The sequence below is a fragment of the Mesocricetus auratus genome, unplaced genomic scaffold (assembly GCF_017639785.1).
Source record: "Mesocricetus auratus isolate SY011 unplaced genomic scaffold, BCM_Maur_2.0 Super-Scaffold_100676, whole genome shotgun sequence".
In the NCBI taxonomy this organism is placed as follows: domain Eukaryota; kingdom Metazoa; phylum Chordata; class Mammalia; order Rodentia; family Cricetidae; genus Mesocricetus; species Mesocricetus auratus.
In genome coordinates, this window is record NW_024429266.1 from 7,396,218 (window position 1) to 7,416,513 (window position 20,296).

General features: G+C 38.8%; 1 protein-coding gene across 8 annotated transcripts in view; it reads right to left on the minus strand.

The window, feature by feature from the left end:
* The window catches only part of Gpatch2 (G-patch domain containing 2), a 138,439-nt gene that overhangs the window by 100,947 nt on the left and 17,196 nt on the right, over positions 1–20,296 (minus strand). Inside the window, exon 6 of one of the 8 annotated variants that reach the window (XM_040739243.1) lies at positions 13,933–19,339. The exons of 6 other annotated variants lie outside the window; for them this stretch is intronic. In XM_040739243.1, coding sequence (XP_040595177.1) covers positions 19,211–19,339 — 129 coding nt within the window. In that variant the 3' untranslated portion in view covers positions 13,933–19,210. Of the gene's footprint in view, positions 1–13,932; positions 20,203–20,296 lie in introns of those variants that run through there. One more of the 8 variants, XM_013122294.3, reaches the window with a different exon arrangement.

A 20,296-nucleotide genomic window follows, 5' to 3' on the forward strand; every position in this document is an offset into this window, starting at 1 on the left:
ATACACACACACACACACACACACACACACACACACACACACACACACACACACACACACACACACACACACACACACACACACACACGTTTGTCTTTGAATCCACAGTCCTCCTGTGCTCTGTCCTTTACAGCAGAAATCCGACAGACCTGCGCACTGTGGGTAGCACCACTCATTCTCTGGGTTTGGGGTCTTGGACTGTTTGATGACGAAAACGAGCCGAGTGTGGTCATGCATTCACCAATCTGCCCCTCTCTGCTCTTCGACAAGAGTGCAATGTGAACATCTGTCTCATGCTCTTGCCTCTGCAGTTTCTCTAATGATACGCCGTATCTTGGAACTGAGCTACAATGAACCCTTTCTCCTTGAAGCAGCTTTCATCAGTGTGTCTTATCACAGTAACAGAAAGTAGGATGTGTAAAATACTGTTCTAGACACCAAGAAGAGAGGCAGACAAGTCAGAAAGGAATCCCTTGACATATAAATCAAAGCACTTAATAATGCCAATAAGAGAATGGGATAACTCCACATGACAGTAGATGCTGTTAAGGAGGGAGAGGTCATATGAAGGACATAATTAAATTTAGGCAAAAGAGACAACAAAGTGCCTCTGCCTTAGGCTCTAAGCTGCAACTCAAATGTAGTTCCTTAACTCCATATTCCTGGTTTTTCTACTAAATAATATTACATTTCATAGTGTTTTGTTTTTTAGAAAAACTTAGTCAGCCAAAGCACAGTAGAAACGACCTCTGTGATATTTCCCAATAAGCGCAATCCATTTATGAGTCTGCTCTGACACAGCCTACGTGAGTTGTGTGCAAGTCTACATCCCAAATGGCTGTGCTTTTCTAACACCAATCACTTCCTGGAGCACTTGCCACTCAGGAAATACCTTTTCGTCCTAGAGCTCAATGACAATTTTCACTCTAAGTACAATTTAAGTTCCATTAGAAAAACAACAGCAAAGTTTCTATCTACTTACATGAACTACATCTTCTTTCAGTCTTTCAAGAAAAGATTCCTATGCCCGATATGATGGTGTGTGCTTGCAGTCCCAGCACTCAAGAGTTCAAAGTTAAGGCTGGGGTTACATGAGCTCCCCACTGAGGAGGTAGGGGTGGGAATGGCACAGCCAAATCTGCATGAAAATCTCATGGAAAAAAAACAGAAAACAGACTGCAATTTGATGGGGAAATGGTGATTCTTAGGTTGGTAAAGAGTCAGCAGATATCAGGAGCCAGAGAGCATCCTCGGCCAGCACCGCTCCTCTCTTTCCAGAATTACCCTGAAGGTACTTTCAAACTATACATGTTCTTCCCCCACTGTCGTGATCAAGGGCTGAGCCATGCTCCCTACCCATGGTTTAAAAACCCATAGAAGGAGATGTTATTATTTCTTCTGTGTATTGAGATGGAAAATTTGCCGAGAACTACTGGGTTGGAATTCTAAGGAAGACAAAAAAGACCTAGCTGCCTCCTACACAAAGATAGGAATTACAAGTGTGATGGAAAAGACAAAGGCGAGATCTAGGAAAAATTTAATTAAAAAAGAAAAAAGAAACCAAAACAAGCAAGAGAATGTTAGTTATCTAAAAAGTAGGAAAGGAGGAAGAAATCTGAACACAGAGGCCAAGGAGAAGCTGAAGTACAAAGGACAATTAAAGATGTATAACACAAAAGCTAAACGTGGGGTCCCAAGAGGATGTTACAGCAGTGCGTGCTGAAGAGTCCAGGACATAGACAGGAAAGACAAACCAACCATCAACAAAGGTGGGAGCTAAGGAAATCTGGGCAGTATAGGGAGACTTAGCAGCAGTTGTATCCTGACAGTTGCACTGTGCTGTGTCCAACAATGACAACTCAGAATCCATCACAGGCAGCTGTGTGCTTTTCAATTATTGTAACAAGTGATCTCACCACTGAAAAGAAACAGGCTTCTTCTTTCCTCTCTTATGAAGCACCTTGCTCAAATTTAACTGAGCTAATTCAATTTGTGTCAGTCTTTGAAGAATTCCAAGCCCTATCATTAACACACTTCAAAATGCAATCTCTGACTCAGGAATACCTTTTCAACTGCTTTCACATACCAGGGTCATCATTCATACAAGTCACTGGATGTTAACAGGTGAAGCAGATTAAAACATCCTAACAGAACAATCTACACAGGTAAACCTTATAATTGAAAGTCAGTTCAATGGAGGAACCCACACCCTCCTCCCTGAGTGAGGCAACAATTTGATGGGAAGAATAAATTAAATATATTACTCTAAGCATAAATTCAGCATTATGTATTTTAAATACAACGAAAGTATAATCAAGTATGTGACTAGTAATTTATTTGTTTGCATGAATTCAACAGAAAGCAATGGCAAGCACAGAAAAGTGCCTGAACTCTCAAAGAGTCTAACAGAGGATGGTGTCACTAAAGGATCAAAGAGGTCTACTCTGCAGGTCCACTTAGTGTCTGACCATTCTCACATTACACGTTTAAACTTTACTTTTACAAACACCCCTCATCTACCCATCCGCCCAAGTTCATTAAGTACGGCAGTCATAGCTGCTTTGTAGTTTATGCTCTGATGAAGGAAGGAGACACGGAAGCACTGCAGAACTGAGCCAGTAAACACCTTTAGCCTCTGACGGGAGCCCTTCTTTAAAGCATTGCATCTCATGCCTGTCTTAGAGAAGGAAGGCGCGCTCCAGTGTGCTGAGACTGCCTAAGCTACCCCTTACACGCAGATGCTCAGGCTTGCAGCCTCAGACATCGGAGCTTGGGGAGGTCAGGTTGAAGGGGAGTGATGCCTCAGCATGGCAGATTTCAGAGACAGTTGTAGCTAAGATGCATCATGTAGGGGAGATTTCCAAGAGTGGAGAGGTAGTCATTTCACTGGTGTCTGCAAGTACAACATAAAGAGGTCTTTTCAGTCTTTGGTTTTCATGTGGCTGAGCTGGGGTACAAGGTTTCAAATGGTTAACAACAGCAGGAGAACAGCAGAGGCTTAAGGAGGCACATTCAGGATGGAGCTACTAGGGAGACAAAGGATACACATGGAGAAAAAGAAGTTAGAGCACTAATGCCAAAGATCCAGAGGAGGACAGAAAGGAATTCCATTTGACTCTCATAAATTAAAAAAGGAGTAAAGGCATGCAAACTGACAGCTGGACTACGACTGCATGCACAGATCAGTGCTGCTGTCCACTCTGGTTAGAGATGCTTCTTCTGCAGTGGGGAGTAACTACAACGATGTACAGTCCGGCAAAGTGCTCAGCCCTGAACTCATATGCTAAGAGCTGGTGGATGGGATGGAGTGCTGGGAGTAGTTTCCCAGGTACAACATAACCCTGGCACTTCTGAACTCTCAGAGCCTGTGATTACAGCAGAGACCAGCACAGGACTGGGTGTGGATAACATTCCATTAGTGTTATTAATGGGGAGGCTTTGCTAAAGACGGGGGCTCACAAGACCCCACCCATCCCCAAGAAGGTTCAGACAGTTAATGGTTGCTGCAGCAAAGGGGAAGGCTTCTTCTGCGATGTAGCCACTGGTAAGTCACTAGTTAAACCCACTGGTTTGCCAAGACAAAAGTCATGAAACCTGAGGGGGTCTAGCTGGAAAGAAGGGACAACAGAGGGTCATAAGGGTAAAGGTGAGCAAAGCACATTACATATATATGCAAAAATGTCACAATGAAAGTATAGGTATAATTAATGTATGCTAATAAAAACTACTACTGGTCTTTTAGAAGGCATGAGTTTTGGATATTTATGTATTTTGACTTGAAAGAACATGATTTGATATACTCTCATGTTTAATGTGATAAGAAAAACAAATTAAGAAGTACACAGAAGTCAGAGATTAAAGCTTGTAGAGCTAGCTGTGTTTTATCAAAATTTCTAATTTGTAATATAGAAATAAATTTGGCTAAGCCAAATGAATATATTTTAAAGAATATCAAAATTATTAAATTTTTAATTGAGTTTTTAATATTTAATTTTTAAGTTCACAGCTTTTTAAAAATGTACTATTTTGAGATATTTAAGAGACCTGATGTGTGAGCCCTAGGCTCAATCCCCAATACCACAAGACCCCCAAAATAAAGAAAAGGGACTTGCAAGTAAAGTCTGACCTTTGTAGTAGAAATCCATGTCAATGAGAAGCTAGTCAAAATACTGAACTCTCTAAAGGCCGCTCTGACCACACCAGGATTGGGCTTCAGTGGTACACTCGTCATGTACTGCCTTCTATGGCTACACTACACAGAACTGCCAGTAAGTTATGGATTTCAATCAAATTAGTTCCTGTCATCTTCATTCCTGAAAGCAGCCATTGTGAAATAGTGCTGCAGGATCTATATGATAGAGTTTAGAAGTTTAGACCTGACTCAGCCTCACGACATGCTGGTTATAGACACAGTCTCCTTAAATTAGTGAGAAAGAAGCCAATCCCTGCCTTCATTCTTAAGTTCTATATGAAAGGGTAGTGTGAGATATGCTGATGAGAACAAAGGAACACCAAACAGATTCCAGTGTGAAATACATGAAGACAGTCTAAAACCAAGTTATTATCGTTAGTGTTCACTGTACACTGTCAGAGGAAAATGCTCTGGAGTGTAATTTAAGATAACAAGATGAAAAAAGGTTCATACATTACATACTGAAATTCCTGAAGATAACAATTCTATTCTACGACGTATTTCATAAAGACAACCAGATGATTTCACAGGCTTAGGAAGGATTGTGAAGCAGCAATACAGAAATACATATTTATAAAATAAAACTGTTCAGCTAAAGTGGAGATCAGGATTAATGAGACCTCAGTATAAGGCATGGGTTTGGACATGGCTAGCTAGTTGTGCTCACTTGGAATGCCACTTTCAAGTTAATGCTATTGGAAAGAACGGTCCAATTATGATCAGCATTTGACTCTAATTCAAATAGACATTTTCTTCTTGTGAACATTTACATGAAATGATGGCATAGCCTCATGGACCTCTGTATCTCTACCCCTAATTCAAAATGAATCAATGACAACCATCAGCTAACAATTTTCTATGTACTTGTGTTTATGAAATCTCAGCCTTACTCGAAAAGTTACATTGAAAAGTCTTTTAATCTGCTACTGAAGAAAACTGACTGGATTGCATTTAAGTTCAAGTTCAAGGGTATTAAAATGTACACAGGAGAGTGACGAAGGTGCCAGGTTATAGATTTTAACTTCCTCACTAGAAAATTGACTCAAAATAGATTTTTTAATTTACAATGAATCAAAAGAGAAAACATTAGACCATAGCAAAAATGGCACAAATGTATCAAAAGCCAAATGAATAAACATTTGAGGAGATTTATTATTAGAAATTGCAATAAATTTTGGAATGATGAATTGATTTTAGTTAAAAGGTATAACTGACAATTTATTGGGCGGGAAGATGCATTATTTTCCAATTGTTCTCCATCTACAGTAAAACTGATTTGTGTCCTATTGTATTTTATGGAAAAGGAGAGTGCAACTTTCAGTGATTCAGATTAAATGTATTAATCATAACCAAGCACTGTGACCTATATATCTACTATTAAAGAAGATTTTTGACATTTAATTCTGTAGCAATATTTTGGCTCTGTACCACTCTTCCTAAATCCAATTCCTGCTACAGTTGGCAGATTTCTCCCTTTTAATTTTATGAGGCTGAAAGTAGCATTTAGCCACCCATGCGGTAAATAATGCAGGATTAGAAATATTTAGTGTTTTGTTTCCCTTTCAAGAGTGGTAATCCATCAAATCCAAAAATGTTCTCTAAAATTTTTCTATATTTTTGGCAATCTCTAATATATGGTATCATAAAAACTATAAAATTAAATAAAATGCATTACATAGACAGAAGAGATGTGCTTTCCTGCAACAACCTAGGAGAGCAGGTAAAATGAACTTCGTGTCAGAAACCAGCAATCTTTACTGGAAAGACAAACAAAACTTAAAAAACAGGCATTCAAACTTGACATTCGATTAGGAACTTTTAATTTTATTCCTTTGCTGAAGGAATCTTAATAAAGTTGGCCAATATTTTCTAAACAACTTAACCATTTATCACCCATAAGCCATGTAGTGCTACAGAGGTGCTAGATTAAGTAGAAGACTAATGATCAAACGTTTAGATGCCCTCCAGATGTGACTAAAGGCTCTGTAAACACTAAAAATTAATTTCAAACCTATACATCAATCTAATGTATTAAATCCATTCATTGCTTTTTAAGCGAAATGCAAGTCTAAACTTCATTAAAGCTTTCTTACAGAAGCTAATATAGCCAGTTTGACTCTAGATTTTTATGTTTAATACATAAGCTTAAAAATTAAGACTTTTATGTTTAATATGTAAGCCTAAAAATTATTAAAACCCACAATTTTAAAAGTACATTAAGCCAAAAAATCAGAACAAATCCAAATTCTAATTTTCAAATCAAAATTCATAATTTTAGATATTAATGAATCAAATTATTACAATAATCACCCCATAACTGCACATGGTACTGTGAGATATATCAAAGTAATAAAATAACCTGTCAAATGAGTAATTATCTGCATTTAATCTATATATAAAACAAATGGCCCAGAAATAAGCAAAGCCTGTAATTCACTCAAGACACTAGGATGCCATATATTCATGGTTAGAACATCTAATTTCTTCATACATATTCATGTCTTAATTCACTTTTAATGAAATTCATAATTACAAATTATTGTGAAAACAAGTTTATATTCTCATAGTGATGAAATAAAATCAACAATTACCTACCAGAAATGAGATAATTTAAAGAGTGTATGTGTATGTATGAAGAATCTACCTTTACTTTTTCCATACATAAATTGTCCCTTCTTGCCCTTCACAGTGTTACACTGAAAAACAGGAGTTACATACGGAGAGAAACATCTGTAAGGGTATTCCAAAAGAAAGTAAAGGCATCTCAACAGCAGACATCATGTCATGAGAATTAGTCAAGAAAAGACAGTGTCAATACTGTATTCCAGGGAAGAATGAGGATGAGTAACTGGAGAAAACAATGGATTCTAGTAGCTGAGCAGCCACTAGAGGCTTCTGCTATTGTGTGCTCATTTGTATTTTAATATCTTAGTTGGCTAGATGGATGGTTTGTTGAGAGGTGGTCTCACCTAACCTGGGCTAGCCATAAACTCCTGTTGACTTAGCCTTACATGTAAGTATTGGAATTACGGGAGTACACCCATGCACTCACTGCAATATTTTGAAATTTTATAAGGAAAAAGCTTAGGCAAAGGTGAAGAGGTCGGATATAGCAAGCTTGTGGCTGAAGCCAAATATTCCTATAAAATTGGCAACAATTTCAAAAGATTAAGCATTCAATATAAATTCCTACATCTATCTTCAGAATGAGAACCTGACTAGATTTTGAACAAATAACAATAAAGCTGACAATTAATTTAAGCTTTTCTTCCTGTGTTTAAAAAGGAAATCTTCAGACAAGAACACTGCATGGAAACGAGGAGCTCAGGGCAACTCCCAGAAAGCTGAGCCTGCTGAAGACACCTGGCGCTCAGCAGTGAGAACTCTGAACCTCCTTCGTTTCTGCCCCATCTCCCTGTGCTCATGTGAACGGGGCTACACTACCCATGTAAGCCTGGCTACTCCACGGCACAGTTCTATCCCACCAGCCTCTCAGCACAGACAGCTCACAGAAAGAGGTTACAATGCTAATGATGATCTAAAAGCTTAAATCAACAAGATCAAAGAGTAGTTGAGAGAAATAGATGGTTTAGGTATAAAGGAAGGAGAAGCTGAGGAAGAGGGAGGGAAGTATAATTACATGATGAAAATTTAGCACCTTCAAAAGCATAACATTAGGTTTGAGCAACCAAATACAAAATAATGATTTTCCCTGTACATTAAGTTGACCAAAATAGCTAAAATGTACTATTTTCAGAGCCATTAGGCCTATCTGAAATTTATATCAGCTGGGAATACAAGCATTTTACCTTTGTCGAGAAGCCTAAGCAGTCTGACAGTTCATGCTGAGGAGTAGCCCACAGGCCAGACATTAAGTTCTGACACTAACAACTATTCGTAAGGACGCTGAGCAAGTGTGGCTATCTAATGTGTGCATGTGTCCATGTGTGCACCCACGTGTGTCCCTGAGGAAGCCAGAAAGAGGACATCAGGAATCCTGCTCTAACTCCCTCTCATTCTCTTGAGGCAGTCTCCCACTGAGCAGGTAGCTGGTGTATTCTTCCTATGTGTGCCTCTCCTGCTGGGCAGGCTAGCTAGCACGCCATGGAGATCCTTTCCCCACCTACCTCTGGGGTGACAGGACTCAGTCACACCCAGCTTTTATGTAGATGATGGACATCTCATGCTTGCCCAGCAACATGGCAAGCAGTCTCATTCACTGAAGCGGGTTCCCGGGCCCCAGGTAAACTATTTGTCCCTCAGTTTCCTCCTTAGGCTCTTTGTATGAAATGAATGGACACTCACAGAAATTACACAGAGATACAACAACACTAAATATTGTGAGACACTACTACAGCAATAAACAGCTTATAAAAAGTAAATTACATAGTAATCTGAAATATGCTGCTAAACAAATGAAAATTTAAGTATACCTCTCAGACAGTCCAAAACGCCAGTAGGACTAGCATGGTAGCGATGGCACGGGGATGGAGACTCTACTCCACATTTGTCCTTTCAAAACCTATCTTTTTAAAATAATCCCAGTCAACATAACACAGGATCATGCAATTAATATCATTGTGGTTTTCTCCCGAAGCCTGACTATAAAGGTCAGGAAAAGGCTAAAATGGTTTAGTCCACAAGGACAAAGAGAGCATAAAGGAAAGCACCACCAAAGATGGAAAATCAAAGCTGTAAGGCTGCTGCTCAGCTGAGTGCAAAAGCATGGCGAGGAGGCGGCAGTCAAAAGCAAGGCGAGTGAGGCGCCAGAGCCCAGGAAGGCTTGGGAACCGAGGTGCAGGATGACGTAAACAGGTACCCGTGTGATTCGGACTTTCCCCCATGGACGCGTGTTTTTGCCTGTATGTTTGTCTGTGCGATACATAGGTGCCTGCTGCCCATGGAGGCCAGAAGAGAGTACCAGATCCCCTCAAGTGGGAGTTACAGAAGGCTGTAAGCCACTATGTGTGGGTGCTGGGAATCAAATCTGAGCTCTCCAGAAGAGCCACAAGTAAACCCCCAGTCATCTCTCCGGGCCCGGAACATCTGCCTTTAGAAAGCTGATTCTGGATCCTACGCCTTGGCCCACACTCACATCAGTACTGCCGCCCTATGTCTCGGCACAGGGTCAAAGTTTATCCCATGAAAATTCAAATTAGAAAGGAAGTGTTCCTACAGACCTCCCAGTAGGATATTATTACAGTCGTGGCGATTCAGTGGAAGTCTAAACATGGACTGCTCCCTGCAGCTAGTGGACCTGAGTCATCCTTTCCCTTGGTAACCTGAGGGGAAACCCTACAGGTAGAGTTCCTAAGGATCTCATAATTGCACAGCCAGCAAGCAAGGCACACATCACAAGACATTCAATTAACTTGTTAGCACAGGCTCAAATAGAATCTTCTATGCTATTGTTATGGAATGCATACATAACCAACCAGATTATGAACAAGGAAGAACTTTAGAAACCACTATTTGTTGGAAATAATGTTATAATCACACTGGCATCCTAGCAAGTTAATTATAGAAAACTCCCTTAAAGCAGAGATAGACATAGTTAATCACTATCAATCCTGAAAAAACAGTAAGCACAAGCTGTGCTGGGAACTGGACTGCCATGGTGTGTAACAGACAACGGGGGTGTAATACTAAAGTAAGTGGATGATAAACAGTATAAAACCATAGGGGATGGACAGACGGACGGACAGACAGACTGACGAATGGGCAAAAAGACACGTGGAGAGATGAAGAACCGAGAGGGTGTAATACTAAAGTAAGTGGATGATAAACAGTATAAAACCATAGGGGATGGACAGACCGACGGACAGACAGACAGACAGACAGACGAATGGGTAAAAAGACACGTGGAGAGATGAAGAACCGAGAGGGTGCCATTTCAGATGAATTTGGAAGGTTTTGAAGAAAGGGTAAAGGACAGGAGCCACTCCTTCAAGTGTATGAGCCTCAGAGGAAGAAAATGTGACCAACTGGTAAGTTTGAATATGGAAAGGACTGACCAGGGACAGGGTCCCAAAAGCCCATAACCATCTGGGAAGGACCGAACTGTCAAAGGTCACAGGTAAGCAGTGAAAACAGAAACACTCTGGGTTTTATTACAATGGGAATGAAAGCTGTTTTGTCTTTTTAAATAGGGAAGTCAAGAGCCTAGCATGTTTTACCAATGTTTACTTGGAGTTACAGGTATAAGGATTAGAAGGAAAACCACAAGGCAAGAAAAACTAATGTCCTACCAACGTAAGAGGCTGAGAAAATAGCCTGAGTGGTGAGAGGAGCCTTCAGAGAAAGGGCAGCCACGTGCCAGGGAAGAAGAGCAGTCAGCTGTGTGTGGTCCATTACGTAAAGAAAACATTCAACAATAAGACCCACTGAAATCACTATTGCCCTAAACAAATGTTTCTTTCTCCCCTCTCCCTTTTCAAATTAATTTATGCTAATCGAACGTAGCACTTAAGGACAAAGATATACATGTCTAACCAAGTATACCTAACCTATACTATTGTACAGTAAAAATACCAAAAACTTTCATTCGAATTGTATCGAAGAATGTGTGCCTAAAGTCAGAAGCTAGATACAACGTGTTTCTAAATCAGATGTAATATATATTTACTAACATGACAATTGATTTGAAGCATTAAAATGTTTTTGTGGCTGTGTAGGCCACACCTTTAATCCCAGCAATTAGGAGGCAGAGGCAGGCGGATCTCTGTGAGTTCCAGGCCAGCCTGATCTACCGAGGACAACCAAAGCTACAAAGAAACTGTCTCAAGATACCCTCCTCTCCCGCCCCCCCAAATAGTAAAATTTTTATGAATCAAAACCTAAGAAGAGCTTCAGGGCTGTAGTCACACCTGCTAAGGAGGCTGAGGCAGGAGGACGACCCTGACACTAGCTTAGGCAGCTTAATAAGATCCTGTCTCAAGATTTAAAAAAAAAAATTAAGGAGAGCTAGGAATGCAGCTCATTGGCAGAATGTTTGTTTGGGATGAGGGAGGTCTGGGTTCAATGCCCAGTACAAAAAATAGAAAAGAACTAGAAGAGCCTATCAAAGGCATATGTAAGAGGTTAAATACTAGTATCTGGCCTAAATATTACAAATCCAAGCTAATATGAAATCTTAACAGTCCAGTACACACTTTTAAATGTAATTGTAATATATTGTAACTAACATAAACACACCCCTACAGGTTCAATATTACACAGATCTGAAACTTTCATAGTAAACCATCCCAATCAATTTCCTGCTATACATACATGACACTCTAGGAGGAAGAAGGTGCTACATTTAACAGAACAACAGCAAAAATTCATCCAACTTTCAGTTTATTCCCTAAGTACTGTGATGATTAGCAAACAAATTATTAAACAGAAACATTACAAGTTTCGTTGGCTTAAAACTGAGGTATACAGTTGGGCTATCTCTAAGTTATCAGAACCCAATTTCTTAGATGGCAGGCCAGCAAATACCTACTTGGAAAATATTAATTCAATAGTACAAAAAATCTTTCCATCAATATAATTTCTTCATGAATCCCCAGTTTTGCAAATTGACCTTCAGTTGGAGGATGTACAGGTGATTTCAGAGCAAAAAAAATGCTTCTTGAGTATTATTTGGAAGTGTTCTACCCATCATTGATTTTTCAACTTTTCTGATAGTAGGTACCTGACATATCTAAAGGCAAATTAGAAAACTGAGTTTTATAGACCATCAAAACAATTTTATCAGCAACATAAAAAGCAGAAAACTAGAGTTGAACAAGGTTTTCAAAAAGTAAAATATATGCATTTCTATGTCCCTGCTTTTGACTTTAAAATGAAAGAAAATAGGGACTCTGGCAATGTCACTACCTTGTAAAAGGCAACCAGGAAAAGGTGTGAACTGGAATGTCCATTCATGAAACCACACTGCCACCAATCAACAGCAATCAGTCCTTTTACATCGAGAAAGAGGGTAGGTTTGAGACAGGGACTTACTAAATAGTCCTAGTTGGCCTGGACTCACTATGTAAACAAACCTGGCTAGCTCTAACCTTCTATGATTACCTGGTCCAGCTTCTAGAACTCTAGGGTTACAGGTGTGTCCCCATGCCCAGGCTTCATTTCTTAAAAACAAAAAAGGAGTATTTAGAACATGTTCTAGAAGTTTCGTAGGATACAAAGTAGAAATGGTGTTTAGCTAACTAGACTCTAAAGTGTACTGTAAGTCTCAAACAGAGCCAAACTTGGTGGGCAATGTCTATACCCACAGCACTCTGAACACTCAGGAAGGAAGATCAACTGGAGGTCATCCCAGTGCTACACAGAGAGCTCATGCCAGCCTGAGACACACAAAGAATCTCTATCCACAGAAACTAGATACCTCCTATGTTTCCAAAATCAGTGTTTTGACGATTCATTAGGGAGTCAGTCCAAGAGAGCCAGGTGAGGAAATGTGTGCTTGTGACATAGGACTTGAAAGCTGGATGTCAACCTTGACTACACAGCAAGTTCAAAGCCAGCTTGGTCTACTTGAGACTATGTCTGAAAGATAAAAATCCATAGATACCTAAAAATATTACTCTGAAGCCATTTTGAAAACAGTGACCTAAGAATTTGTACTGCTATAATACAATTTGTTTGTTAAATGTAGAAGGTGTGGCATCCAAATATCCTTAGGGCAGAAGAGAACTGAAGTGCTGACACATTAACCTTGGTATAATCACTATGATTATACATAAACAATAGATTAAGGCTGAAAATGTTTCTATCCTATCAGTTTTACTCAATAACTTTCATTTCCTACAATTATCCTACTGCCTTTCTAAGTGTTCCCCATGGCTACTTTTATCTGCTTACTCTTCCCCAACCAAGATTACTTTTATTTATTAAAATATAGGCTACAGGTGACCATGTCAGTCTCATTCACAGCTGTAGGAAGCAAGGCCTAGAGACATACACAGTCGTACCATTGTTCAATCAATACCGACCAGTCTTTGTGGAATACATGGATGTCACTCACATAGAAGATTCAAATGATAAATTAAGGTTCAGTCCATCTTCTGTCTCACACATAATGGAGGAGTAGGATGGAATTTAAACTTCTAATAAAAGCCTATAATTACATAATGCACTTTCTATATGACTATCAGTATGCCCAGGAATGACATGGAGAGTATGATCTTATTTCCTGCCCATATTTTCAGATGAACTGTTTTGCTATAAACCCCTTCACATCTATCTAATTAATCTATCTATTCCATGATGTGTCAAACTAAAGCCCTTAGTATGCCTTCATGCCTACCATTTCCTACCATGAATGAGTTAGTGAGCTCTAACTCATTTATTGGATAATAGCTAAAGTACCTTGTTTCTATAAGAGACTGCCCCAGAATTCTACCAAGTGGTTTCAAAAACAAGAGAGAAAAAAAACATAAGAAATAGATTTCATCATAGTTGAATGAATACAATAATATGATAGAAGAAATGATTAGTTTCCTTGAAGTAAAAGAGAAGAGAGTAAATTAATATGGACCGAAGAAAAACTGACCAGAAAGCTCTAGATCTGGACAACGTTAAAGATTTGTAAGAACGTCCCGAGAGCCAGTTATTAATCCAATAGAAGTTATAAATACTTTATGATTATCACAGCACATCTTGATTGTGGCTACCATTTAGGACAGTGAAAACTGGTGTGGATGTCTCAACATAACTCACACTTGAATATGTTAAATAGAAATGAAGACTACTTTAGGAAGAGAATTTATTTGTATTTATTAGCAACATGACAGCAATATGAAGAAACTTCCAAATCATATGAATTTTGGTTTACCAAAGGGAAAACAGTTTAAGATGTAAACACAAACCTACATTATAGGAATATTAATCACATTAATTTAAATATATAAACAGTATACAGAAAGTACCTAGCATATACTAAGCATTGTATTATGTTTCAGTCTGCACATTTCCATCATTTTGAAGATCCCAAATTCCAGTGTATGAGGCCACACCTATACTAAGTCATGAGAGCAGCAAAATATATGTGGTCACATCTTGTATGACTGAAATATCATGGTTGATTCTCTGTATATATGTTTTTAAGGAGTTTTAAGAATATAGAGAACAAGCATTCAAATGTAAGAGAATAAATGAATATATGACTATATACCATTAAATATATTTATGTTCACATTTAATAAAATATAATCCAAGAATACCAGTATTAGTATTGATCCTATTCAATGCTATAGAATATATGTTATGGGATCTACATTTTTAATTATTAACTATTATTAAATTATTGCAATACAAATATAGAGTAACATCAAAATAAAAAAATTGAAGTAAACAGACACTATTACATTTCTTCTATGAAATATTACCATTTTATTGATTTGCACTTTTCTATAATACAGAACCATTTTATCTCGAAAATTTCTATGATTAAAATATATAAAAATCTAGATTTCAGGCTGATGTTGAGGAGAAAATGAAATTAACATATAATTAACATACTTAGAATGTAACTTTCTAAACATACATTCTCCAAAGTCTACAAAAATGCTCTAGGCATACAAAATTTCCAGGAAGAAAGGTACTAAATGATTCAGCTGCTGAAACCTACTAACAAAAGCTTGGATAACAGTCACCACATAATCAAAATATTGCTGCAGAAACAGGCTGGGTTATTTTACGTCAGTTTAGATTTATTTTCTGTCATAAACTCTTTTCGCTTTGACTAGTCTGAGAAAATAGGTTATTTAAATCCCTTATTCAAACCAATTCCATTTTAAATGAGCCTTCTCAGTAAAAGGCTATAAAGAGCCTAAATATTCCTACTCTAGAGTATTAAGAAACTACAGCACAAACACTGAGCAGGACATATGAAGAGTTCACTACAGTTAAGGTGGTCACTGTCAACAAAACTTCCTAAAGAAAGCACCTACAGCAGTCATCCAAGTTCAGCCACTGAACGAACTGTCTCAACACCTGGAACAGACCCCTTCCTTTGCTCTGAATGACACAGGTACTGTGAGTATGAACAGTGTGACATGACAATTTATATGAAGGGGGTTAACACTCAGACTTTTGTTTATATACTTAAATTTGAAAATGTAGACATAGGTAAATCAATTAAATCAGATTATTAGGTTTTTTGGCAAAACAAATAAACACCGTCAGTACCTTACATGTTCCTGTAATCACACAAAACCGGTCTTTAAGCAACTAAACATTTTAAACAAAGCCTTCTATCTTACTACAATGTCTTCCATAATAATGATTTTCCAATAATGTGTTTTAAGATGAGTCTTTTCCCACAATGTTTTAGCAGTTACCACAACATGAATAACTTTAGTGCATATTATACCTGTTGATGAATTACTACTTCAAAACAAAATAAAACAGAACTTAAAATTTTCTCATGCTCAGAAAACACAGATTAATTAGAATATTCAGGGGTAGGACATCCTGAGCCAGGTGTGGTGGAACATACCTTTAATCCCAGCACTAGGAAGAGGCAGGCAGATCTCTGTGAGTTCAAAGCCAGCCTGGTCTACACAGTGAGTTCCATGACAGCCAAGACTACATAGTGAGATCCTGTCAAGAAAGCAGAGTAGGACATCCTGGCTACACAGAAAGCTACCTTTTAGTAAAGTTCCTTGAATTCATGTCGTAAAAGCGGTTTCCTAAAACTTGGGTCTGTCATCATTATTGTTCTATCATTCTGAATTGTACTTAATGAATACAGTCTAGAAATGTCAGAGATTCTGGCTGTTATCTTCTGGGTAATGACCCTAGGACATTCTATGGAAGTAACAATTCTTCTAAAATTAGGTACTAAAAGGCTGGCTAGCAGGGTACCAATAAATTAAGTTTCTAATCATACAACAGTAGTAATTCCCTTTTTTTGCTCTTTTGAAACAAGGTCTCAAATTCTACATCCTGACTCCCGATTCTCCAGCCTCCACCTCTCTAGTGCTGGTTACTAGTATGTGCCACCATGCCATAAGCTGAGTAATTCTTATCCAGAATAAGTTCTCCAGACTTGTAATCTCACATATGCATGGGCACAATTATTTTTTTAGGAGTGAGACTGGATTCAAACCTCATAAACAGTCTAAAAGAATAGCTTAATGATTTAGAGGGAGGGGACATGATGAAATGGGTTTTGCAGCTTGAAGTTCAATTCTGAAGCTTAAGAATTTGTTAACTAAAAGTCAATTCAGAAAAAAATCTTCAGACTATATTAAAGACAAAAGTCAGATCAAACATAAATAAGATACAAAGGAAACCTAAACCCTATAAAATAAAGCACTCTACTAAGGTAATGTCAAATTATATATAAATTATATATAAAGCATGAGAAGTTTAAGGTCAAATTCTATACTTGGATTCATGCTTAAAATTAAGTTGCATTATCAGCTACAGTGCTTATTATCTTCAATAACAACATCAATTACTATCTATTATATACTGTGTGCTGAAGAGGGACCTAAGCATGCATATATATATATATATATATATATATATATATATATATATATATATATACTTTAACCTCATTCAAGCCTGACAGCACTTCTATAAAGAAAACAGCGCCTCTAGTTCACAACTTTCCTAATGCTACAGCCCTCTAATAAAGTTCCTCATGTCATAGACACCCAACCATAAAATTATTTCATTGCTACTTCATAACACTGTAATTTTGATACTGATTTCCATCATAATGTAGCTATCTGATATGCAGGATATCTGACATGTACTCTGCTTTCCACAAATACACAGCCATTTCTTGTTCCTCCTTGCAGATTCCAAATTTGAAGGATTATCACCAGCTAGCAACCTGAAAGCCAATATTCAGAACTTCTGCAGATATTCACGGGCATGTGCACAGCCATGAAAAAGCTGAGCTGCCTCAGGAAGGAAGCACTCCAGGGGAACCAGGGGAACCAGGAGAACCAGGGGAACCAGGCCTCCTTCCTACAGCCCTGGCTCCTTTGTATGGATCTACTGAAGCTTTGTGCTTTTTCTGGTAATTTTACTTCTTCCAATGGCCCCAAATTCAGCTGAAAGTGGAGTCTGTCATTGTTACTAAGCATGAGAAGGCCACAGTGACCCTTATGGAGAAAACACACATTAGAGAAGTTTGTTCAGGCTTCGGTGATGGTGCTATTATTCATAATTCCGGGTTTGGGAATCAACAATACACAGTAAATACCTTTAAACATAAACACACACACAACATTATTCAGTCAACAGCTGATGAGGACATGAGGACCCAAGACCCACACACAACCCAAACCTGCCTTTGCTGTAGGAGAAATGGCTTCCGATGCCCTGGATGAGTACAGTGACTTCACGGAACACGTGTGTGAGGGATAAGGGCAATGACTGAGAACGCCCCATACTTCAGTGAGTTCCTACTGCCATTCCCTTCACATGTACCCCATCACGGCATGCATACTCTTCACAGGCACCCCATCACGGCACGTGTGGGTGTCACACTCTTCACAGGCACACCATCACGGCACGTGTGCGGTGACACACTGTCACTCTCTTCACATGCACCCCATCACGGCGTGTGCGGAGTCACACTTGTCACATGCACCCCATCACAGCGTGTGTGCGGTGTCACACTCATTCTCGTCACATGCACCCCATCACAGCGTGTGTGCGGAGTCACACTCGTCACATGCACCCCATCACAGCGTGTGTGCGGTGTCACACTCATTCTCGTCACATGCACCCCATCACGGCGTGTGCGGAGTCACACTCGTCACATGCACCCCATCACAGCGTGTGTGCGGTGTCACACTCATTCTCGTCACATGCACCCCATCACGGTGTGTGGGTGACACGCTCATTCTCTTCACAGGCACCCCATCACGGCGTGTGTGCAGGTGTCACTTACCCACTGAAGCCCTCTGCTGCCGTCCTGTTTAATAGGTTGTATCTACACATGCTGGAATTTGCTCCTAACGTGAGTCTTTCCTATGTATACTTTGAGTTTCCAGTGTCAATCTATGCTAACTGAAATTAATTTCTTACCATAAGAAATGATGGACGACCTTTAATGATGACTGTCTTAGCAGGTTAAAATTTTTAAGGTAGCAAGCTACATACATTATGAGCAAAAACATACAGAGTATTAGAATACATCAGCACAAACTGAAAGTCTTACCTTTCTTGCTCAAGTCAAAGATTTTATTGGAAAAAACATGACAGTATGTAAAAATGTAAACAAGGACAATCCAGGGTTGAGAGAAAAAAACCTTAAGGAGTGCCCTGTGTTCAGCAGAATTTTGAGTAGAGCAACGTGGACCTGGAAAACACTCCATGGCCTAATGTGCTCGCCCCATGTTAAACACACATGTATGGAAATCTTCAGTGCGGCCTACTCACCACTTCACAATTTAGAGGGAGGCAGCTCCGAGGATGGCGCAGCCATGTATCATCACCAGCATGAAGCCAGTCTATCAGATGTAATAGCTTCTATAAAACAGCACAGCGAGGCTGCAATAAGCCTAGAAAATGGGCTACAAATCCCAGCTATGCTCAAGCAAGCAGTGGACCAAAAACAAAAATAGGTAAAGCTGAGCCAAAAATTAGATAGTGCTCATCTAGATTCATGATTGGTGAGGCAAAGTTCATAGGCTGAGGCATTCAAGTGACTTATTCAGACCTAAAGGGCAGTCACGGTACAAACCTAAAGCATTTCTGTAATTCAGGAAAAAGCACGGATTTTTGCTCTGAGACAGTATAAAAATCCTTAATGCAGTTATTAAGCACATCACCGCACCTGTTATATGGGACAGTCAGGAGGATCAACGTGTACCGTGTCATCTGTGACCTCTCTTGTCAAACATTCCTACTTACTTTATTTTCAATTTTCCAGACCACAATACTCTTAGGTAAGGTAATGCCAACTTCAGGTACCTTCCATCATATTTAATTTAGCCATCATATGATGAAATGACAACTAAACCATACAATAAGAAAACATTAAATCACCAAAAATATTAATCAATTAAAAATAACATTATAAGAATTATGCCACCCACCGGGATGCTTTTCCTCCTGCTTGATGAAACGAGCATTCCTGAACCTCAGTGACACACATGGACTGCCATCCGAGGAAGAACAAGCATCTTGCTATAGACAGGACAGTGAGACTCAGTCACACAGTATTGTTAAAACACCAGGTTCACATGATGTCATCAAGCTCTGAGACAGTGAGGCAGCTGTAACCAGTTCAGGCATCAAGACACACACCAATGACAATGTGACAGCAGGTGATTCCCTAATGTAGACTAGTTTGGCATCACCGTGCTGTTTTAGAGGTAGGATGACTTTGGAGTACAATGAAAACTATAGTATAAAATACAACAGGTTTGTAATACAGAATAATAATCTACTAGGAAGTAAACTTCACAAAAGATAAACTCAAGAAAAGATTACCAACCTCACCTACTTACACCAGCCCTTACTAAACAAAGTACCCTGAGTATAAAACACAAGTATTTTAAATAATGCTGGTATAGAAGACTTCTTCTAAAATGAACCATAAATGGCAATACATCATTTTTTATTTGCACATCAGATTAAAAACTGAATCTTAACCAGTCATAGGAATACTTGGGTTAAATATAGTTTTCAGTTTTCTATCCCTTGTTAGCATTTGGCAAAGCAAGCAATACATAAATAGATCCAATGTTAAAAACCACAAGAGAGAAAAATATATAAAATATACAGTAGTTTGTATCCACCCTGGGCCAACCTACATCTCAGGGAATCCTCCCAATCAGATTCACTTCTGGCTAAAAGAAACATCAGTCCTGCAGCAAAACAGCCCCAGGTCTGCATCAAAGAGGCTCGCACTTCAGTGTATTCCTCCAGGGAAGAGGACAGGAGCCAGGGTCCCTCGAATGCCATTCCCCAGGTGTTCAAAACGTAACTAATTTATTAGCAATAGAAGATTTGGTTTATAGGGGAATCTCACTGGTCCAGTTTGTAGCCTACAAGAAAATGGATTATTTTTAAGTATAACATTAGAATATAAATAAAGGGTGAGGATGTGACTTTTTATTCCATAGAAATGAAAACATTTCC